At 47.6% G+C, this 24,173-nt stretch overlaps 1 protein-coding gene and 1 long non-coding RNA gene across 2 annotated transcripts; both read right to left on the reverse strand.

Annotated features, from left to right (window-relative positions):
- Positions 1-7,899: 7,899 nt before the first annotated feature.
- BET1 (Bet1 golgi vesicular membrane trafficking protein) lies at positions 7,900-13,679 on the reverse strand. Its single transcript, XM_072154332.1, has 3 exons — positions 13,336-13,679; positions 10,738-10,794; positions 7,900-8,581 (listed from the first exon to the last, which is right to left on the reverse strand). Exons 1-3 carry the CDS (start codon positions 13,456-13,458, stop codon positions 8,426-8,428), a joined length of 336 nt encoding a protein of 111 aa, XP_072010433.1. The 5' UTR covers positions 13,459-13,679; the 3' UTR covers positions 7,900-8,425.
- A 2,952-nt stretch (positions 13,680-16,631) lies between these two features.
- On the reverse strand, positions 16,632-23,881 carry LOC140133759 (uncharacterized). The gene is made up of 2 exons (XR_011855944.1): positions 23,175-23,881; positions 16,632-20,536 (listed from the first exon to the last, which is right to left on the reverse strand). It is a non-coding gene; the product is annotated as an uncharacterized lncRNA (long non-coding RNA).
- Positions 23,882-24,173: the final 292 nt, after the last annotated feature.

The following is a 24,173-nucleotide window of genomic DNA, read 5'->3' on the forward strand; positions in this document are numbered from 1 at the left end:
CATAAGCTTCACCAGGGTAAGTACCATATGGGTGACCATATTAGGGTCCTCCACTTAAACTAGAAAAGTATTGTAATAGTGGCCAGCCTCTTAAACCATCCCCTTCTGAACCTTCTCCTTCTGTGCCAGTTTCTTTTCTGCCTTGCCCAAATACTGTATATACTTGAGTATAAGCCGACCTGAGTATTTTGCCACCAAAAACTGGGAAAACCTTTTGACTCAAGTATAAGCCGAGGGTGGGAAATGCATTAATTACAGACTCCCCCTTAAGTATACAGCCAGCCCAGCCTGCCCCCTTATGTATACAGCCAGCCCAGCCTGCCCCCTTATGTATACAGCCAGCCCAGCCTGCCCCCTTATGTATACAGCCAGCCCAGCCTGCCCCCTTATGTATACAGCCAGCCCAGCCTGCCCCCTTATGTATACAGCCAGCCCAGCCTGCCCCCTTATGTATACAGCCAGCCCAGCCTGCCCCCTTATGTATACAGCCAGCCCAGCCTGCCCCCTTATGTATACAGCCAGCCCAGCCTGCCCCCTTATGTATACAGCCAGCCCAGCCTGCCCCCTTATGTATACAGCCAGCCCAGCCTGCCCCCTTATGTATACAGCCAGCCCAGCCTGCCCCCTTATGTATACAGCCAGCCCAGCCTGCCCCCTTATGTATACAGCCAGCCCAGCCTGCCCCCTTATGTATACAGCCAGCCCAGCCTGCCCCCTTATGTATACAGCCAGCCCAGCCTGCCCCCTTATGTATACAGCCAGCCCAGCCTGCCCCCTTAAGTATACAGCCAGCCCAGCCTGCCCCCTTATGTATACAGCCAGCCCAGCCTGCCCCCTTATGTATACAGCCAGCCCAGCCTGCCCCCTTATGTATACAGCCAGCCCAGCCTGCCCCCTTATGTATACAGCCAGCCCAGCCTGCCCCCTTATGTATACAGCCAGCCCAGCCTGCCCCCTTATGTATACAGCCAGCCCAGCCTGCCCCCTTAAGTATACAGCCAGCCCAGCCTGCCCCCTTATGTATACAGCCAGCCCAGCCTGCCCCCTTATGTATACAGCCAGCCCAGCCTGCCCCCTTATGTATACAGCCAGCCCAGCCTGCCCCCTTATGTATACAGCCAGCCCAGCCTGCCCCCTTATGTATACAGCCAGCCCAGCCTGCCCCCTTATGTATAAAGCCAGCCCAGCCTGCCCCCTTATGTATACAGCCAGCCCAGCCTGCCCCCTTATGTATACAGCCAGCCCAGCCTGCCCCCTTATGTATACAGCCAGCCCAGCCTGCCCCCTTATGTATACAGCCAGCCCAGCCTGCCCCCTTATGTATACAGCCAGCCCAGCCTGCCCCCTTATGTATACAGCCAGCCCAGCCTGCCCCCTTATGTATACAGCCAGCCCAGCCTGCCCCCTTATGTATACAGCCAGCCCAGCCTGCCCCAGTATAAGCCGACCTGAGTATTTTGCCACCAAAAACTGGGAAAACCTTTTGACTCAAGTATAAGCCGAGGGTGGGAAATGCATTAATTACAGACTCCCCCTTAAGTATACAGCCAGCCCAGCAGTAAAAAAAAAACCAAAAAAAACCTTATATACTCACCCTCCGGTGGCCCCGATATCCGCACTGCTCCTCTTCTGTCTTCTATCTTCTTCTGTCTTCCGCAGGGCGCCGCCATGTCCTTCTCCCGGCCGTCGCATAGTGTGACGTCTGCAGCAGCCGCTTCACACTATGCGCCTGCCGCCCAGGAAACATGGAGGTGCCCTGAGGAAGACAGAAGAAGATAGAAGACAAAAGAGGAGCAGCGCGGACATCGGGGCCACCGGAGGGTGAGTATATAATTTTTTAATTTATTTTTTTTAAGTGCTGGGCTCGCTATTGACTCGTGTATAAGCCGAGTTGAGGATTTTCAGCACATTTTTTGTGCTGAAAAACTCGTCTTATACCCGAGTATATACGGTATGTTTCCTTTTTATGCGCCCGCTATAAGTCTTAAATCTGCTCAACCTTCTACTTCCACCATTGGTGTACCCAGTGTCGGACTGTCCCACCGGAGCATCAGAGGGTCCTCCGGTGGGCCCTGGTGGCAACTTTTTACCAGTGGGATGATAAAGGGTGTAAAAATTTTATCCGGTGGTCTCAAAAAACCTCAGTCTGACACTGGTCCCCCTTCTTAGGCCTTGGATACCCTCCTTTATGGGTCTGCCCAGTTATGATCCTGCTAAGTTAGACTTGCCTATACCCTCCCGTTTTTGACATCTGTGGGGGTCTCTGTACGGAGACCCCACTGATTAGCAAGTTAGGCCCTCTCCACGGGATAGGGCCTAACTTTTCTTTGTGGGAAAACCCCTTTAAAGGGATCTGCCTCTAAGATACAACCTTTCTGTGCTTACCCCTGCCCCTCCCTCTGCCCTTTACTCCTGCCTCGGGGGGTTCTCTTCTTCTGTGTTTGCCCCATGATATTATTTTCTCTAGCATATACCCCACTTCCCGTCCTTCTGTTCCTCTTTTGTGTACTTTTCAGTTGATCTCTCATGTTATTCCCATGATATGTGTTTATCTTGCATACACTCCCTTGAGACGCTTGCCTCAGGTAGCGCCTACTCATGTTTTTCACCCTTAAAGGGACCATGTACATACAGACACAAGTTGATCATGAAGTTATGGAGCATATTCTCTACGTTCATCGCTGTAACTAATATCTAACCCCCGGAACGCAGTCACAGAACAATTCACTGCCACGACACAGAGGTTTTAGCATCAGCTCAATCTCCGCCGCTGTTTACACAGCATAAAAGAGAACATTGTCTGAGAATAAATGGGCTCAGTGGTTGGAGGAGGTCGGGGTGGGCCGGGGAGACCATTCAATCAGAGTTATGGCATCAAAGCCTTTTCGGTAGTATCCGCTGGGGTCTCCTTACCCAGACATTCAATCAGCTGGTAATGGCTCCTGCGGAGGCTGCGTGACCGCAGAATATATCCTAGTATAACCGCAGCCTGTACATTGCTTATTAACCGAGGAGGGCGACAACTACCACAGCCCTGGGGGTCATTAACGGGAAGGGAGTGTTGTAGGACCCCAAGATACAAAAGTTTGGTAAAGTAATCAATGTGTATAACGCCCCCCCCCCTATATATTACTACCGTATGATAAGCTACGGATTAAAGGGATTTTCCATCATTTTCATATAAGGAGCTGAGGCGCAGTAGCACAGTTCAACCACTAAACAGAGAATGGAGCTGTTCTTACCAGTCTAATCTGTATTTATGAAATTGAGTGATATGTGCCTCACCCCAATCTGCTATCGATTACCTATGCTACACCCTGTAAACCTGCATGTATTGCATTGGGAGGAGGTTAAAGATTTCAGAATTTTATGTGACTCTTTGGTGCCTTTTACTCCAGGGTGTATACATCTTCCGCTTTCAGTTTCAATCATTTTTAATATTTTCAGTGTCAGTGCTGTCAGTGAATGCAAAGACTCTTGTTAGTAATTCTCTACATAATTTCCTGCACTCAGAAGTAGAGACAATTGTATCCAGCTTAGACAATGCTCTGTGAGCTAAAAAAAAAACCTGGACTTAGGAGGTACCGCTGCTGATGTGTTTAGCTCACAAAGCATTTTCTACACTGGATAAGACTGTCAACTCGGGAAAAAGAGCGTCCTGCTCTCAGCCGAGAAGTGGAAACAATTGTACCCAGTGTAGACAATGCTCTGTGAGCTCCACAGCCTGGACTCCAGACTGATACAATGTAACAAACTTGTTCATAGCGAGTCCTGCTATGAGCCGAGAAGTATATCCAATCTAGACAATGCTCTGTAAGCTGCACAGTCCTGACTCTAGACTCATACATTGTAACACACATGTTCATGGCAACAGTATCGAATCTAGACAATGCTCTGTAAGCTCCACGGCCTGGACTCCAGACTGATACAATGTAACATACTTGTTCATGGCTAGTCCTGCTCTCAGAATTGCAGACAATTGTATCCAATCTAGACAATACTCTGTGAGCTAAACAGCTGTAAGCTTCTCTAGCAAACCCCCAGGTGTGTGTATTACTATATATTCAGTGGCCGGATGTGTTCCAGAGTCTCAGGGGTCAGATGCCATTTTAGGACACATGGAAAGGCAGTGCCCGGATAGGACTTTCCCTTTAAGAGAAGCTTCCTGCTCCAGCCCCTGGAAAGGAACACTAAACAAAACCTTGTATGGATATTTATCTTCATTTCCAGACACAAGACCATCATCTCAGAGCATTTACAGGGGGGCAATCTCCCATTTACGTAGCGAGTGATGGCGCGGTGATAAATGGCGCACTAGGTGTGTCTTTAATTGACTCGACTTTTTCAAAGATACTTAGAAGAAATTGCAGCTGTGTTTCCTCCCGCTAATGGTTATGCTTTGTGTATGGATAGCCAGTCCAATATAATGGAAAATAAGCGGGGGTGGAGCTAATGGAAGATGCAGTAGTAAAAGTCCCACCCCTGCTCAGGTGCAAAGGAAGTCCACAAGCTGTAACCAGGGGGCTGCTTGTTTTTCCCCAGGATATTCCTCCTCTTTTTTTTTTTGTGGATGCCTTTTACAAGATATAACTTTTTAAAAATTTTTCGATCCCTAAAGCTTAATGAGGGGTCCTTTTTTTTGGGGTACGAAATGTAGTTTTGTTTTTTTTTTGGTCAATTTGGCTTATTTTTTGAAAAAAAAACTCAATTTTTTTTTATTCGTACACACTTGGGGTTCATAAAGCTTTTTGATTGAGTTTAATGTAAATTTTTTGTGTGATGGATGATAAAAAAAATTAATATAGGAAGGAAAATGAAGGGCAAATTAAGATTTTTTTTTAAGGTTCTTTGTCATACGGAATAAATACTATCATAAATTTCTGTCCTGGGTTGGTTCAGGTACGAAACCACAAAATGTGCGATTTTATTATTTCAATTTTGTTTTTTAAAAGGGGGGTTGATTCTTGGGTGTTTTTGTGTTTTTTTTTAAAGGCTTTTTTTTTTTTACATTTTTTGTATTACTTTGTCTCACAATTAGACCCTAACATGACATCTTTTGATCTCTTGTACAATGCAGTGCGATATATTGTTAGCGTCAGGCCTGGGCTAATAAAAATTTAACACAGGTGGCCCGGGGGTCCTTTAGAAGACCCCAGGCTGCAGTATGACATCATAAGCCTATAGATGCTGCAGGTTACCAATAGGTGCAGAGGGAACTCACTCACTTTGCACCCCTTAGATACCGTGGGCCATGTTTGACTTCGGTGTGTAAGGGGTTAAACACCCAGGTTCAGAGATGTGTTATCCAGAGATGTGATAACATTGCACAGCAGGGTCAGGAGCAGAGCGCTGGGCCCGGCAAGGTAAAAAAACAGAGCGGTCATTAAGGGGTTAATGAGATGAATTCTGGTGACAGGTTCCCTCAAGCGCTTTGCTACATTTCTGTTCTCAGTGCGCGGTAAGTTTGTTGATCGGGAAATCCACGTCGCGCATGAATGGCGTTACCTTCCCTAATTATATGGAGACCAATTATCCTCGACCAGCATGGAGCTTATTATATACGGTCCCTGCTGATACAGAAGCCCCGATCAGAGAAGAACCATCTGCCGCCGGCACCAGCACCGGGCGGGGGGGAGGGGCGAGGAGGGGAAAAGGCCAAAAAAAAAAATGCTCTAATTACCCAAAAATCACATTATTTACTGCAAAAAGTTTAGGTCCCGAGAGACTGGTTTCTGAAATACTGGCAATATGTGGAGGAAACAGGAAACGGGAGAATTTTCCTTTATATAGGGACCCCCCCACCCCCAGAACTTAAAGGTAATCTCCCATCAGAATCAATGATAAACCAGGGACATTACTCATAGATCCAGGCACCGGGACTGTGGTATCTTCTTATATTTGCTATCCATGGCCTCCTTCCTTCTAAAATCAACTTATAAAAATATGCTAATGACCAGATGGGCTCTAGGGGGTGTTACCCGAGGCCCTCCATGCTGTTGCTGCAGAGGCTGTTACACTGCGCATAATATTACACAGTGTGAGGGGGAAGTGCCCCTACACAGTGTTTCAGCCTTTGAATCTACAGTCCTTCTGCCTCATTAGCATAATTATAAAAGTTGATTTTAGAAGGAAGGAGGTCATGGATAACAAATATAAGATGATTATCACAGTCCCGGTGCCTGGATCTATGAGTAATGTCCCTGGATTCAGATTCCTTTAATAAACTTTATAATTTACCAGAATATGCAGTATAATGAGATTTAATGGGGGGGGGGGGTCCTATTTCAGAGAACATTTCAAATACATAAAGGGGTTTTCAGGGCCAAAAATATTGAGGACCATTCTAAGGATATGTAATTGATATCAGAACAGGAAGCAGACAGCGCTGTTCCCAGTGCGGTGGTCAGAGCAGGGTACTGCAGGTCAGAGCAGCAAAACTGCAGTGACTCTGCTCAGCCACTACACAGAGAATGGCGCTGTCTGCTCGGTGGTCACTGACTACAACTGATACAAGACAGATCTAACATCTAGACATAATATTACATACCCACATGAGGCGCACCCCATTACGCCAACAACGCCAGAATCGGTGAAGGTGCGCCTATTAAATGTGGAATAGATGGAGGGAGGTCCTCTTAAAGGTGGTACCCACAACATTGTAGGGCTGAGCTGTAGTACTGAGGTTGGGTCCTGCAGTGCAGTCGCTCATCCCTTTAGACCCACAAGTTGGACCCCTTACCATTCACACATCAGTGAAGGGGTTAATCATCATCCTACTGATCAGGTTTACAGTCTCATGGGTCAAACATATTGATGACTGATCCCAACTATAGAATGTGTTTGTTTGTCCAATATGGACTTACTGTATTACATTAAAGGGATTTTCCAGTCTTGGGCTGTGTTTACCCTCAGTGGCCTAACCTGAGCAATTGGGCATGGCGGGACCATGGCCACCAGACGTTCCTGACCAACATGGCGGGACCATGGCCACCAGACGTTCCTGACCAACATGGCGGGACCATGGCCACCAGACGTTCCTGACCAACATGGCGGGACCATGGCCACCAGACGTTCCTGACCAACATGACGGGACCATGGCCACCAGACGTTCCTGACCAACATGACGGGACCATGGCCACCAGACCTTCCCGACCAACATGGCGGGACCATGGCCACCAGACCTTCCCGACCAACATGGCGGGACCATGGCCACCAGACCTTCCCGACCAACATGGCGGGACCATGGCCACCAGACCTTCCCGAGCAGCATGGCGGGGACCATGGCCACCAGACCTTCCCGACCAGCATGGCGCGACCATGGCCACCAGACCTTCCCGACCAACATGGCAGGACCATGGCCACCAGACCTTCCCGACCAGCATGGCGCGACCATGGCCACCAGACCTTCCCGACCAACATGGCGGGACCATGGCCACCAGACCTTCCCGACCAGCATGGCGGGACCATGGCCACCAGACCTTCCCGACCAGCATGGCGCTACCATGGCCACCAGACCTTCCTGACCAGCATGGCGCGACCATGGCCACCAGACCTTCCCGACCAACATGGCAGGACCATGGCCACCAGACCTTCCCGACCAACATGGCGGGGACCATGGCCACCAGACCTTCCCAACCAACATGGCGGGGACCATGGCCACCAGACCTTCCCGACCCCCATGGCAGGACCATGACCAGGACCATGAGACATTCCTGACCAACATGGCGGGAACATGACCTCGAGACCTTCCCGAACCAATAAGGAGTGCCCCATAAAAAGAGGGAACTAAAGTTGGACAAGCTTTCCTCTTTACCACTACCCCCAGGTGATCCCTTTAAGGTAAGGCACAATCTGATGACACTACATGTCCCCACATGAAATGACCACACATCTCACAGATAAATTAAAAGTGCCGTTTAATGTCCATTCAAAAAGTTTTATTTACTACCAAAGAATTTGAGATCTTTCGACAATGTCAATTCCACATGGAGCGGGAGAGGAATTGGACGCATCCGAGCCCGGAGATTGTGCACTTCCTTCCATAAGGATGAATCCTCCGCGACGCGACGTTCTCATAATTAGAAAATGATTAACAGAGAACGTTCCTCCATGGATCTTCTCGGATCATTAACTCTTCGTCTGGGAGTTGCCGCTTTCATCATCCTACGCCTATGGATTTATTGGAATGAATGTCGAGGGACATGAAAGCCGCGGATCACTGGTGGCCGGATGGGAAGAGTCTCACAGTCTCAACAAAATGTATAGGAGGACATGGCCCTCTACCAGTGCTCCAGGCTCCGATCTGAGGCGATACTGCAACCCCCAGCATGTCCTGGGAGACCGCAGACCACCGCATCACAAAGTAATGGATTATTTTTGAGAATTGCGTCACAATATAAAACAAAAAAAGAGAACACGAGTCCCATCACCTGAGCTTCACAAACCAATAGATGACAAAGAAGACAAAACAGGCAAAGAGCATCATATAGAGGAACAGCTTGGCCTGACTGCCCCTGGAGAGAGCCTTCAGCCTGCCCATCGTAGACCCCAGGAGACCACCGGTGGAGTCAAAATCAGAGTCCTAAAATAAATAATGATATAGATGTAATAAAGACAAAGAAAGTACAATACACAGAGAAACTAATAATGTCCTATATACTGTAATAGGTAATAACACCAACAACACAATAGTAGTTATATTCTTATACATAGGGGGCAGTATTATAGTAGTTATATTCTTGTGCATATGGGGCAGTATTATAGTAGTTATATTCTTGTACATAGGGGGCAGTATTATAGTAGTTATATTCTTGTACATAGGGGGCAGTATTATAGTAGTTATATTCTTGTACATAGGGGGCAGTATTATAGTAGTTATATTCCTGTACATAGGGGGCAGTATTATAGTAGTTATATTCTTGTACATAGGGGGCAGTATTATAGTAGTTATATTCCTGTACATAGGGGGCAGTATTATAGTAGTTATATTCCTGTACATAGGGGGCAGTATTATAGTAGTTATATTCCTGTACATAGGGGGCAGTATTATAGTAGTTATATTCTTGTACATAGGGGGCAGTATTATAGTAGTTATATTCTTGTACATAGGGGGCAGCATTATAGTAGTTATATTCTTGTACATAGGGAGCAGTATTATAGTAGTTATATTCCTGTACATAGGGGGCAGTATTATAGTAGTTATATTCTTGTACATAGGGGGCAGTATTATAGTAGTTATATTCTTGTACATAGGGGGCAGCATTATAGTAGTTATATTCTTGTACATAGGGGGCAGTATTATAGTAGTTATATTCTTGTACATAGGGGGCAGTATTATAGTAGTTATATTCCTGTACATAGGGAACAGTATTATGGTAGTTATATTCTTGTACATAGGGGGCAGTATTATAGTAGTTATATTCCTGTACATAGGGGGCAGTATTATAGTAGTTATATTCTTGTACATAGGGGCAGTATTATAGTAGTTATATTCCTGTACATAGGGGGCAGTATTATAGTAGTTATATTCCTGTACATAGGGGACAGTATTATAGTAGTTATATTCTTGTACATAGGGGGCAGTATTATAGTAGTTATATTCTTGTACATAGGGGGCAGTATTATAGTAGTTATATTCTTGTACATAGGGGGTAGTATTATAGTAGTTATATTTCTGTACATAGGAGGCAGTATTATAGTAGTTATATTCTTGTACATAGGAGGCAGTATTATAGTAGTTATATACCTGTACATAGGGGGCAGTATTATAGTAGTTATATTCTTGTACATAGGGGGCAGTATTATAGTAGTTATATTCCTGTACATAGGGGGCAGTATTATAGTAGTTATATTCTTGTACATAGGGGGCAGTATTATAGTAGTTATATTCTTGTACATAGGGAGCAGTATTATAGTAGTTATATTCCTGTACATAGGGGGCAGTATTATAGTAGTTATATTCTTGTACATAGGGGGCAGTATTATAGTAGTTATATTCCTGTACATAGGGGGCAGTATTATAGTAGTTATATTCTTGTACATAGGGGCAGTATTATAGTAGTTATATTCTTGTACATAGGAGGCAGTATTATAGTAGTTATACTCTTGTACATAGGAGGCAGTATTATAGTAGTTATATTCTTGTACATATGGGGCAGTATTATAGTGGGGGGCAGTATAACTAATAAGCCTAATAACAAGTTCCCATAGCTCTATACTAACTTATTCCCACACTGTTTTTAGCTAAAAATGCATAGTCCCTATCTCCAGAAAATGAAGTTTGTAAGCATACCTGGCACCCTGTGTAAGGGAGCAGGTTTTCCCAAGGGTGTATGCTATCCATATAAAGCAGTGTTTCTCTCACCTCATGCCTGCAGGTAAGTCCCTTCTCCCTCTCCTTTGGACTTATGAGTGATCCTCTGCTTTTACGCAGCAGGAGGAAAGGGGGTTGGAGCAGACATAAGGTGAGAGAAGCACTGCCTTGCATGAATAGCACACACCATTCTTCACGCAGTGGTGCCAGGTGGGCTTACAAACTTCATTTTCTAGGGATAGGAAATATGCATTTTTTTTTTAGCTAAAAACAGTGTGGGCACAAGTTAGCACAGGGCTATGGGAACTTGTTATTCGGCTTATTAGTGACTCTGGCGACAGGTGCCCTTTAAGAGTCAAACATTTCCTGAGGGGTCACCTATCACAGACTGATGAAGTCGCCCCCTGCTGGCAGCTTCTACTCACCATTTCGTTGAGGAGTTTATTGTGGTATTTTACTTCAGTCCCAATATCGATCGAAAGCTATAGAAAAAAAAAAATTCCAGTAAATTTATTTAAAATTAATAAAGGAAAAACTTGTAAAATTTTTTTTTTAATATCCACAATAACATAATAGGATCCACATGATAAGTATCTATTTATATCTTTCCCACTTTTTTCCCAAATTTTTTGTTCTCAGAAATTTCATATTTATATATCTCTTCTTTCTTGTGTCTATTACAAATCTTACAAGTGTATCAGCCACAAAGAAGTTAAAGGGAACCTGTCATCAAGAAGGGAATTTTTCAAAGATGACAGGATGCATAAGGGCATGAAATGCTCAATATAAATCATGTTTTGGGTAGTTGTTTCATTGTTTTACTTCTTTACAATCCTTTAGTTTATCTTACCTGGCTCCCCACCAGCATCCTGTGCTGAGTCCGTGGGGGGGGGGGACTTCAAATCTAAATAATCGTCTGGTCCATTGCATCCCTCCTCCCTTCAGCATTGCTCCTCACTCCCCTTCAACCCCTCCCACATCCTCTCTCTCCTCCTCCCTCCCCCTGCAGACGACTATTTACATTTTAAGTGCCTCTCCCCCCGGGACACAGTGCAGGATTCTGGCAGGGAGCTAGGTAAGATAAACTAAAGGATTGTAAAGAAATGAAACACTTTAAGGACTACCCAAAACATGATTTATATGAAGCATTACTTGCCCTTTTGGAACCTGCCATTACTGAAAAAATGCCCTTCGTGATGACAGGTTCCCTTTAAAAGGGATTTTTTTAAGGGTCAATTTCAATGAGGACATAAATAAACGTCTTTTGTTCCAAGATATCTGCTTGCTGTGATTGAAAGGAATCTGTTATTTTCGGGTAGGTTCACGTGTGGCACTTTGGATGCCTTTTTAAAACGCATCCAAAACCGAAGTGGGTTTCAACCAAAATGCTTGCGTTTTTGGAATGAGCCCCCAATGTTTTCTTTAACTTACATGCAGGACATGTGGTGCTCATTACCGAACGCACGCGCTTCAGCCTAACGTCTCCAACTTGTGTTTCCAATGCGTTTAAAAACAAATTCAAAACAACACATGTGAACGCGCCCTAAGGAACGGATCCCAAACCACGTCATTCCGACACAGCTGCAGGGTTCGTTACAGTGTATCGGCGCAGTCTTTCCAGAATAAGCGGTGCCTTTGGTTGTGATTACACCAGAATCCTAAGGACGCAGTCACACGTGGCGCTAGTGCTGCGTTTACAAGTGCATATGGAAGTGCAAGCGATCGGTATTTAAAAATTTTTACAGCGTAAAATGATTCCCCCGGAGTTATATCATCCAATGGTAAGTGGTTATAAGGCTGAGACCTGTTTTTAGGACCCACATGAAGGATTCCTTTAATTCAATTATTTACATGGTAGATATGTGTCTTGCAGAATAGGAGATGTCACCCTGAGTCATTGCTAATATACTAGGGTTATTCCCTCAGGCCTCTCTATGTACACGCATGCTTGGTGCAGGTGAGACACAACGGTGGAAAGGGAATAGCTAAACGAGACTGATCAATAGTGACTGAGTTCTGCACACAGGACTATGGCCGAGCACCCATGTTATCAGTGAGGGGCAATGGCCAGAGAGGCCCCTCCCAGTTGTCAGGAAGCAGCAATGTGCAAGTTTGACATCAGATGTACATGGATTATAGAATAAGTAACCAGACTACTGCTCCTATATCATACACCCAGCTCAGCTCCTCTCCTGCTTATCCCAGTATACACCCGACTACTACTATACTACATACTCGGCTCTGCTATATCCAAGTTACCGACCCCCTTTTTTGATTTTATTATACTTTCCTGACTGCTACAACTACACTACATACTCAGCACTGCTACATCTACCTTACTACCACCTCTTCTGACAATTCTTAACTATGTCTACTACTCCATTACATACTCAGCCCTGCTACAGCTACATTACTTACCCCTGGCTCATCTGATATTAGATCACCAGATGGACCGGTAGGGAGCAGTAAGTAAGTATATACCGGGTATATGTAAACGGTCTGTAAGATATACTCGGTATATACTTACTGCCCCCCACAGTCCATCTGACGACACCCCACAGACTATAACCTCTACGCTACATACTCTGCTACATCTATAGGTCTCACCCCTTTATATTAAGGCTTAGTGTACTTCTAAATTGTAGGCCCCATAATTGGGCCTCTGGGGCAGTAGTTGCCTATAGCGACAGCATTGCTGATCCTTAATAAGTGACATGGATATTTTGCCTAAATTTTAGCCAGCGAAACAACATTTAGCCCAAATGGACATCCCCTTTAAGGCCTGCAGCACTTGCTGGGCCTGTATGAGGTTCCACATTTACATAACTCTGTGATTTACACCTCCACTAACCAAAAATAATAATAAACCGAAGAGAAAGTGATAAAAACTACAATTCCCATCATGCTTGCGCCTCTTATAACATTCAGAGTAAGCACAGATGCATGACGGGATTTGTAGTCCATCCGGAGGCTTCCAGCTGCTCTGAGGTACGGAGGCCCGGGCGGCTCAGTTTTATACTCACAGATTTCAGCGCGCTGGCTTTCATCCGCAGGCTCTCGGTCAGTCTTTCGTTCTCCTCCTCGTACACGCTGTAACCGCTCATCTCCGGGCGGCCTTCCCGGTGCTTCATCCCTCCCCGGTCCATGCTGGCGGTGCGGATCCTCCGCTGCTGTCACTGCCAACACACAGTGATTACGTGTACAGGACTCCAGAGAGTAGCGGAACCGGCTGTGTACGGGGCGCCGGAGGGGTCATAATACCTCGCTAGTCGTTTGTGTTATTAGCTCTATGACTATATTATGAATATATTGTGTGTGTGAATACTATGTGTGTGCTATTTCCCTCTAGTGCATCTTAAAGGGGAGTTCCAGTAATTTCCAACGGATATGCAATTAACTTGCCAACTGTGCCTTCAAGGGGTTGTCCTATTAAGCTACAGAGCACTGAGGCTTTGAATACAGGTAACACTGGGGATTAGTGGAACAGGGGGACTAAAGCTCCTCCCGAAGCCGGTGCTCCAATCACTTATGTAACTCCTCGAAGACTGGGTTTTTACCAACTGCGCTTCAAAAGCCACAGCTTTTTTAATTTTTCCATTTACAGAGCCACATTAGGACCTGCACCCCATAATATTCCATGTAATGTATGTCATGCAGTGGTCAGGGGTCAGCATGGGCGCTCTGACCACTCTGTGACTACACCCCCCATACACAGCGAGCTGCCATGTCCTGTGTGCTGACACCTTTCTTTCATAGCCAGCAGTGGTCAGGGGTCAGCATGGGTGCTCTGATCCCTCTGTGACTACACCCCCCATACACAGCGAGCTGCCATGTCCTGTGTGCTGACACCTTTCTATCATAGCCAGCAGTGGTCAGGGGTCAGCATGGGCGCTCTGACCCCTCTGTGACTACACCCCCCATACACAGCGAGCTGCCATGTCCTGTGTGTCCTGACACCTTTCTATCATAGCCAGCAGTGGTCAGGGGTCAGCATGGGCGCTCTGACCTCTCTGTGACTAAACCCCCCATACACAGCGAGCTGCCATGTCCTGTGTGTCCTGACACCTTTCTATCATAGCCAGCAGTGGTCAGGGGTCAGCATGGGCGCTCTGACCCCTCTGTGACTATACCCCCCATACACAGCGAGCTGCCATGTCCTGTGTGTCCTGACACCTTTCTATCATAGCCAGCAGTGGTCAGGGGTCAGCATGGGCACTCTGACCGCTCTATGACTAAACCCCCCATACACAGCGAGCTGCCATGTCCTGTGTGTCCTGACACCTTTCTATCATAGCCAGCAGTGGTCAGGGGTCAGCATGGGCGCTCTGACCCCTCTGTGACTACACCCCCCCCATACACAGCGAGCTGCCATGTCCTGTGTCCTGACACCTTTCTATCATAGCCAGCAGTGGTCAGGGGTCAGCATGGGCGCTCTGACCCCTCTGTGACTACACCCCCCATACACAGCGAGCTGCCATGTCCTGTGTCCTGACACCTTTCTATCATAGCCAGCAGTGGTCAGGGGTCAGCATGGGCGCTCTGACCTCTCTGTGACTACACCCCCCATACACAGCGAGCTGCCATGTCCTGTGTGTCCTGACACCTTTCTATCATAGCCAGTAGTGGTCAGGGGTCAGCATGGGTGCTCTGACCCCTCTGTGACTACACCCCCCATACACAGCGAGCTGCCATGTCCTGTGTGTCCTGACACCTTTCTATCATAGCCAGCAGTGGTCAGGGGTCAGCATGGGCGCTCTGACCCCTCTGTGACTACACCCCCCATACACAGCGAGCTGCCATGTCCTGTGTGTCCTGACACCTTTCTATCATAGCCAGCAGTGGTCAGGGGTCAGCATGGGCGCTCTGATCCCTCTGTGACTACACCCCCCATACACAGCGAGCTGCCATGTCCTGTGTCCTGACACCTTTCTTTCATAGCCAGCAGTGGTCAGGGGTCAGCATGGGTGCTCTGATCCCTCTGTGACTACACCCCCCATACACAGCGAGCTGCCATGTCCTGTGTGTCCTGACACCTTTCTATCATAGCCAGCAGTGGTCAGGGGTCAGCATGGGCGCTCTGACCTCTCTGTGACTACACCCCCCATACACAGCGAGCTGCCATGTCCTGTGTGTCCTGACACCTTTCTATCATAGCCAGCAGTGGTCAGGGGTCAGCATGGGTGCTCTGACCCATCTGTGACTACATCCCCCATACACAGCGAGCTGCCATGTCCTGTGTGTCCTGACACCTTTCTATCATAGCCAGCAGTGGTCAGGGGTCAGCATGGGCACTCTGACCGCTCTATGACTAAACCCCCCATACACAGCGAGCTGCCATGTCCTGTGTATCCTGACACCTTTCTATCATAGCCAGCAGTGGTCAGGGGTCAGCATGGGCGCTCTGACCCCTCTGAGACTACACCCCCCATACACAGCGAGCTGCCATGTCCTGTGTGTCCTGACACCTTTCTATCATAGCCAGCAGTGGTCAGGGGTCAGCATGGGCGCTCTGACCCCTCTGTGACTACACCCCCCATACACAGCGAGCTGCCATGTCCTGTGTGTCCTGACACCTTTCTATCATAGCCAGTAGTGGTCAGGGGTCAGCATGGGCGCTCTGATCCCTCTGTGACTACACCCCCCATACACAGCGAGCTGCCATGTCCTGTGTGTCCTGACACCTTTCTATCATAGCCAGCAGTGGTCAGGGGTCAGCATGGGCGCTCTGACCCCTCTGTGACTACACCCCCCCATACACAGCGAGCTGCCATGTCCTGTGTGTCCTGACACCTTTCTATCATAGCCAGCAGTGGTCAGGGGTCAGCATGGGCAATCTGACCCCTCTGTGACTACAGCCCCCATACACAGCGAGCTGCCATGTCCTGTGTGTCCTGACACCTTTCTATCATAGCCAGCAGTGGTCAACGGTCAGCATGGGCGCTCTGACCCCTCTGTGACTACACCTGCCCCCCATACACAGCGAGCTGCCATGTCCTGTGTGTCCTGACACCTTTCTATCATAGCCAGCAGGGGTCAGCATGGGCGCTCTGACCTCTCTGTGACTACACCCCCCATACACAGCGAGCTGCCATGTCCTGTGTCCTGACACCTTTCTATCATAGCCAGCAGTGGTCAGGGGTCAGCATGGGCGCTCTGACCCCTCTGTGACTACATCCCCCTGTTAGGGATTTTTATGCAGGGCCCCAACAGCCCTCTTGACTTTTGTAAGGTGAGTCCTAATTAACCCTTTGTGGGAGGATGAGATAGCTGCCGGCAGCGAGCTGACAGAGTAAAATGAAAAACACAGTCGGTCTTCCAATGCACTCAAATCAAACTGTTTATTTCAAACAGATACAGCTATATTTTAACACATGAAGATCAGCATTTGGGGTGTTGATAAGATACCTAGATCCTATTGGCCATTATGCTTTTGTACCAGCACATTCTGAGAAAAATGACTAGGCCTTGTTTACAGCCATGCTTATCTACACAATGGCTCCTAGAAGCTTCTTCATAACCAAAATAAATAACAAGAATACAGAGGCCCGAAGGACGGTAAGAAATGCCAAGGATATTGTGAAAAGGCAAACAACAGTTTAAATGAGAAAAATAGCTGAATTAAAACATTTAACCCTATAGCTTCTAAGAGGGAAGCATACCCCCCCCCCAAGGTGGCCGCTGTATCTAAGATGGCGGACAGTAGTCAAGATGGCGTCCGAAACCAGTGCGACCTCCTTAACAATTCCCCCCTTGTTTGAGACTGCAGACCTACAACCTCTCAAAGCGACCTCCTCAAGCTCCAGGTACATACAGGTAGGCTAAGCCCGTACCTGCTGGACTTGTTAACTCTTCACCAGATCCCCCAGAGGCCAGTCACTAAAAGGGTTAAAGGTCTGCACACTCAAATCACATCACTGAGTTCTCATAGTCCATAGGTTTTTAAACAGGCAGCATCATCCTCCGCTCCGGGCACTTCTCCTGTCGTGGTTCTTACCGCTTGGACGGCCATCTGGGACATGGTGGACTTGATGAGGGGGACTACACAACGCGCAATAAGTGACAAGAGCAAAATCACAATCCCCAATATTACCCCCACTTAAAGGAAACCCTTCCAATCCCCCAACCACAAAGTGAAGGACAAAGTGTCCACCCCAGAGTTTCTCTTGAGTTCCCTGGACAGTCCTTCAATCTTTTCACGAGCATGGGTAATGGATCCATAGGGGGCGATGTCATCTGGGATGTATATGCGACAAGCCACTCCCACCATCTTACAGACTCCTCCCTTCTCAGCAAGGGTCATGTCCAAAGCCATGCGGTTCTGGGAAGCATCTCCGATATAATTCACAAATCTCTGTTGATTACAATAAAAAACAGTTACCCAACCAACATCTTTGCTCATAGCTATCTGGGAAATAATGGACTCTAGTCATGGGGAATACCTGTCCATATCTGATTGTGGGCCTTGTACTCATCTGGGACCCCCCTTGGTGCTCCCACTGTATCTATATAAACGTTGTCATCTAGGTGCTTCTCTCAGACCTCCAGAATCCTTTGGGATTCTCCACCTTTTCTTATGTGTCTGATCAACCTTATCCCTGGGGATCACGAGGAAGGAATACACAAGTGTTATCACCGTGCACTCACCTTCCCAGCCTCTAGGCCTGACCTGACTCTCCTATCCCCACAAATCCAGTACACATCAGACACTGCTAATACAGGGCTACCTGTGCTGTCAGTGTTAAAGAAGGTCATTGTCTTGTTGCACCAACCGTAGGTAAAGTCTCCTACCCTGGAGGCATCCTGGTCAGCCCTATAGATACAGTGATAGTCATGGTTGGGGTGTCCCTGAGCATACAGTCAGTCAGAAGAGACCAGCTAGCAAGAAGTAAGTTTACAATAGAAAGCATGGAAAGCGTGGAAGCGTGCTGACTTCCCTCTAGCTTCACAAACGTGGCACTGGTCAGCAGGACTTGGAAAGGACCATCGTAGCGAGGCTCCAGACTCTCTCTTTGGTGTCTCTTCACCACCCGTAGTCTCCAGGCTTCAGGTTATGCGTCCTGAGGTCTCTGTCTGCATCTGAAAAAGGAATCAGAAACACTTTTGCGGACCTTTTTCAAGGCCTGGCTCAGCTGTGTGACATGTTCCACCTGGTTTCCTGCCATCAGTTATAGGGTCTGTGGGAAGTAGGGGCTAGTCTGGGTGCACAGCCTAAAGGTACTTCAAAGGGGGACAATCCCATCTTTCTGTTGGGTGTGGTCCTAACTGAATAGTGGTCAGCAGGAAAGCACTCGCGCCATGGTTTCCCTGTTTCTTCCATGGCCTTCTGGATCTCTAACTTAAGAGTGCAGTTTAGTCTTTCAATCCCACCACTAACTTGGGGATGCTAAGGGGTGTTCAGGGCCTGTTCTACACCCAGGAGGGACAAGGTTTCAGGTCTTTACCTGTCTAGTGAAGTGGGCTCTGCCACCGGACTCTATGGTCTCTGGAAGTCCAAACCTGCAGAAAAATCTCACTCACCAACTTCTTGGCTGCAGCTCTGGCAGTAGCCTTGGTCATGGGAGAAGCTTCTGGCCACCCTGGAAAGAGATCAATGCACACAGGCACGTACTCCTACGTACCACTTTTTGGTAGCTGGATAAAATCCATCTGCAGTCTTTGGAAGGGATACAGCAGCTTGGGTGTCACCTTCTGTGGGGTCTTTACCACCTTACCCGGGTTGTGGCGGGCACAGACTATAAAGGCTTTCACTAGTCTAGTGACGGGTAGTAATGCCCGGGCAAACCACTTGCGGCTTATGAGCACTAGCATGGCCATTTTGGATATGTGTGTGTGTCCGTGGGATACTTGACTTACTGTCGGGTGCAGGGCTCCTGGCAGGCACACCCTCTCTCCCAGCATCCAGGTCCCATCGGAATCTGGGTTCCAGCTTTCCTCCACTCTTCCTTCACTTCTGATGACTCTCGGGCCACCAGGGACTGGAACACCTGTGGATCAAACTTTTAGCTCAGAACTCACCGCTGAGACTTCAGGACAGTCTCCGGGCTCCATCTGTGCAGCTGCCTTCGCCATCCCGTCAGCCACATACTTGCCCTTGGCTTGTGGAGTTACCAAATTCTGTGTGGTTTAACTTTTATTATCCTCACCTCTTGTGGAAGTAAGAGAGCATCCATGAGCTCTTTAACCAGCGTGCCATGCTTAAAGGGGGTCCCTGCAGAGGTGAGGAAATCTCTAGCCTTCCATATGGGTTCATAGTCGTGTTTAGACCCCAGGACTATACCTTGAGTATAGATATTTGCCCTTTTACCTTCCACCAGCTGTAGCACTTCCCTGAGTGCCATCACTTCACCTCCTGCGCTGACCTGTGTGGAGGGAGTGGTTCTGCTTGTACTACCTCATGTGCACCACTGACCACTGTATATCCAGCATAGAACCGTCTGTCTTCTCCTGCAGACCTGGAGCCATCTATGAGAAAAAACTCAACATCTGGGTTAATCACCCTTCTCTCCCCCCCTCTGAATCCTGGAAGACTGGTGATAGAATGAAGGATTCAGAGCTGTGCACCTTATCAGTGTATCCTGGGGCATCAGGAGTGCACACTGGAGTCTGAGCTGTCTGCCCTTTGCTCAGATGCTTGGGCTGTATTTGGGTGAGGACACTGTGCAAGGTATGTGGGGTTTGCACAGTAACTGAGTGATCTAGGGTCTAGGATCAGCTTACTGGCCTTGCTGAGCAGATTGCTGGCTGCAGCTACTAACACATGAGGGGCTCCCCACACGACTGAGTCTAACCGGGCCTAAGAGTAGGTCACTGGGGAGGCCACCACGTTCCTGGGCTAGGACACCTGGGGCTTGACCTAGATACTCAGTGCAAAATAAAATAAAAGGTCTGGCTCAGTGGCATGTGCCTAGGGCCGGGGCAGACTTGCCAGCTTAGGGCTATGGAATGCATCAATTGCCTCCTGACTAAGGGCAAATGGGGAAGAGGCAATGCAGTCATAGAGGGGCAGCATCAGGCTGGAGGCAGCAGACCTTATCCCAGGCTGCAGGAGCTGGCCAGTCCTAGAAACATGTGAAGAGGCTTGGGGCCTCAGGGCAGGGGCACATTCTGGACTGCCAGCTTTCTTCCCTCTGCCAGGTATCTGCCTGTGGCTGAGAAGCAGTGGACTAGGAAGACCACCTTCTCCTGGCAGTACTGGAGCTTGTCTCTGGGAACTTTGCAACCCTTCTGGAACAGAAAACACATAAGGTCAATAAATGCATCCTGGCAAACAAAAACAGTAGGTCATCCACATACTGGAAAGCAGAACATTCAGTAAGGGGCTAGTCTGCCAGTCTACTCCCTGTAGGGCCATGGGGTACTGGCTGGGTGAGTTTTACCCCCCCTTGTGGAAATCTACATCAGGTATACTGGAATACTGAACTGGTAAAGGCAAATAGGTCCTGGTAATCCTCATGTAGGGGCACAGAGAGGAAAACATTTGCCAAATCAATAACAGTGAATAATATGTCACTCTCAGGGACTGCTGCCAGTTTGGGCTAGGGACCACTGGGCTTCAGTACACTCATTGGCAGCTTAGAGGTCATGGACCATCCTACATGTATCCGGCTGCTCTTTCTGAGTCTTTTCTTGACCGGGAATGGGCTAAAATCATCATCGGACCAGCAGGGGAGAGTTCTACAATGAAAGGCGATAACTCTGTGTGGGGGGGCTGTTCAGAAGGGGGACTGTTCTCGCTAACATTCTTGTTCGTAACCACCCCCCTTGTCTTGCCCTGTCGGGGCCGTCTCCGCCACTCACTACAGTAATGTCTCCTCCCCGCAACGCCCACTTGGGTTGGTCGGTTGAGACTTCCGGAGATGTTGTCAATCTCACTTTGGCGTGGTCTGTGAAACATCCTCTATTCCCTCTGAACGTCAATGTCAGAGTCCCTCCACCACATCTCCAGCCCAGTGTTCTGTGCTACCTATAAAGTTCTGGCCAGACTCCAACGTCTCAATAAAATCCAGGTACACTTAAGATGGTTTTTAATCAAAAAGGAACAAAAGTCAGTCATAGGCTCTGTAATACAGTTGGGGGGCTTGTTCTTGCTTAGTCTGTTCATGGGGTACACAGGAGGACATCACATCATACTGTATCCCTGTTCCACAACCAAATAAATTTCTTCAAGTCCTTCCTAGATTGTCAGGGAGAAGTCCAAACGCAGCGATCTACCCCTCCCAAATGTAAATGTTCTCACTAGCCTGTAAACCACGAGATAACAGGACACAGATTTCAAGCAACTCAATATGGAGAAATTCAGTTTTCCGTGAACATCAAGGTCACATAAGACAGACACAGCATTCAGGCAAGTCCTTAGACTTACATGTCAGTCCTTTACAAAACAAAACGCAGCTCCAACAGCCCCCACCCTTTTGTTAACCCCTTAAATGCCAGAAAGCAGGTGCCGGAGACATTGTAACACTTTTTCATAGTAAATTTTCTCTAATTGTCAGGATCAATAAATTTTAATAATACTCAAACAACCTCCATCCCTCACTAGCAGACCCCTAGCAGATGCCCCAAGCATGGTCAGCTGTTATCCTACAAAGCCCCACAACCAGCCTTTATGGCTGCCAACAGCAATCAACTTTCATCGACTTGAAGGGAATATAACTTAAAATGGCCGCCACTGAAAAATAAACTGACTTAAGATGGCCGCCACTGAAAAATAAACTGACTTAAGATGGCCGCCACTGAAGGATGGCAGGGCGTGTCATCTTCTCTAACCACCAGATACAGGGGTGGAGTCTGGATTACAGGGGCCATTTTTCACTCCAAGGAAAATATAATAAAATCTCTTTTTCTCAAATTCTTTCCACATCAAAAACTTTGAAATGTCCCTTATCGCCCGTCTCTTTCTTCATTGGGCACTCTGAAGGATCCCTGTCACTCTGTCCTGGTCCGTCCGTCAGTCAGAGGCTCTAAGTGTCTGTTTCCAAAGTTTTCTCACTTGTACAATCATCAGATCATCTGACACATCCCAAAACCTTCAATACTACTTTTCATTTCAACACAAAACTACCAGCCCTTATGTCCGATCATGTCAACTTGCACTTTTCCATCAGTTCTACTTAACTCAACAACCTTTTGTCTACTTACATCATGCCAATCTTCTGTCTACCTACATCTTTTTGTCTGCAATGCACTTGGCTCAATTCCAATTCACAACTCATCATAAATGCCTACTACTGCAACACAACCAAACTTGTCCCCACAGACACAGCGAATGCCAACACCTCGATTTACTGACCCCAAAGAAACTAGATACCAGACTTCCACAGAGGACTCTACACCAAGTCAACTCTGACCTGTCACTACTCTTTCACCGACTACACCAAGTCCACTCTCTTACCGACTCTTTACTAAGTCACTACTAGTTCTTACAGTCCCACGAGGCTGTTCAGACTCCCAAAAAAAAAGAAAGCTAAACACACACTTGATCAGAGCGGGTCTCCGCTGCACGTGCACAAATTGAGCTCTATACCTCTATGGGTAACCCTATTGGCACCAGTCAAACAGTACTAGACACTATGATCATCACAACAGAATATCTCCCACTCTCCCACTGTAGCATTGCAGACATCTAAGGGTTACTCCTTCCCGTCTCACAGCTTCAGCTAACACCACAGACTGTCTGACCATCCGTCACTGTCCAGTCTCTGTCCATCACCTTACAAAGTGGTTCTTTGCCAAAAACTCTGAGCTTAGGTTACAGTGAACAACAGTGGCAAATACATAACACAGAGACAGTCTTACCCGGTCCGTCCAACCAGTGAACCAGAAGTGACATATCAAGGTAGACAAGAAAAAATTAATCTCTTACCCTGAGAGCGCTCTGGTCAGTTCTGTTCACCGAGCCGGCGGGGACACTTCACGGAGGCTGTCTCGGTGTTGTTGTTTACTTCTAAGCCCAACCAGGGACACGCCAAATATTGTTAGGGATTTTTATGCAGGGCCCCAACAGCCCTCTTGACTTTTGTAAGGTGAGTCCTAATTAACCCTTTGTGGGAGGATGAGATAGCTGCCGGCAGCGAGCTGACAGAGTAAAATGAAAAACACAGTCGGTCTTCCAATGCACTCAAATCAAACTGTTTATTTCAAACAGATACAGCTATATTTTAACACATGAAGATCAGCATTTGGGGTGTTGATAAGATACCTAGATCCTATTGGCCATTATGCTTTTGTACCAGCACATTCTGAGAAAAATGACTAGGCCTTGTTTACAGCCATGCTTATCTACACAATGGCTCCTAGAAGCTTCTTCATAACCAAAATAAATAACAAGAATACAGAGGCCCGAAGGACGGTAAGAAATGCCAAGGATATTGTGAAAAGGCAAACAACAGTTTAAATGAGAAAAATAGCTGAATTAAAACATTTAACCCTATAGCTTCTAAGAGGGAAGCATACCCCCCCCCCCAAGGTGGCCGCTGTATCTAAGATGGCGGACAGTAGTCAAGATGGCGTCCGAAACCAGTGCGACCTCCTTAACACCCCATACACAGCGAGCTGCCATGTCCTGTGTGTCCTGACACCTTTCTATCATAGCCAGCAGTGGTGAGGGGTCAGCATGGGCGCTCTGACCCCTCTGTGACTACATCCCCCATACACAGCGAGCTGCCATGTCCTGTGTCCTGACACCTTTCTATCATAGCCAGCAGTGGTCAGGGGTCAGCATGGGCGCTCTGACCCCTCTGTGACTACACCCCCATACACAGCGAGCTGCCATGTCCTGTGTGTCCTGACACCTTTCTATTATAGCCAGCAGTGGTCAGGGGTCAGCATGGGCGCTCTGACCCCTCTGTGACTACACCCCCCA

Source organism: Engystomops pustulosus, chromosome 5 (genome assembly GCF_040894005.1).
Source record: "Engystomops pustulosus chromosome 5, aEngPut4.maternal, whole genome shotgun sequence".
Classification (NCBI taxonomy): Eukaryota; Metazoa; Chordata; class Amphibia; order Anura; family Leptodactylidae; genus Engystomops; species Engystomops pustulosus.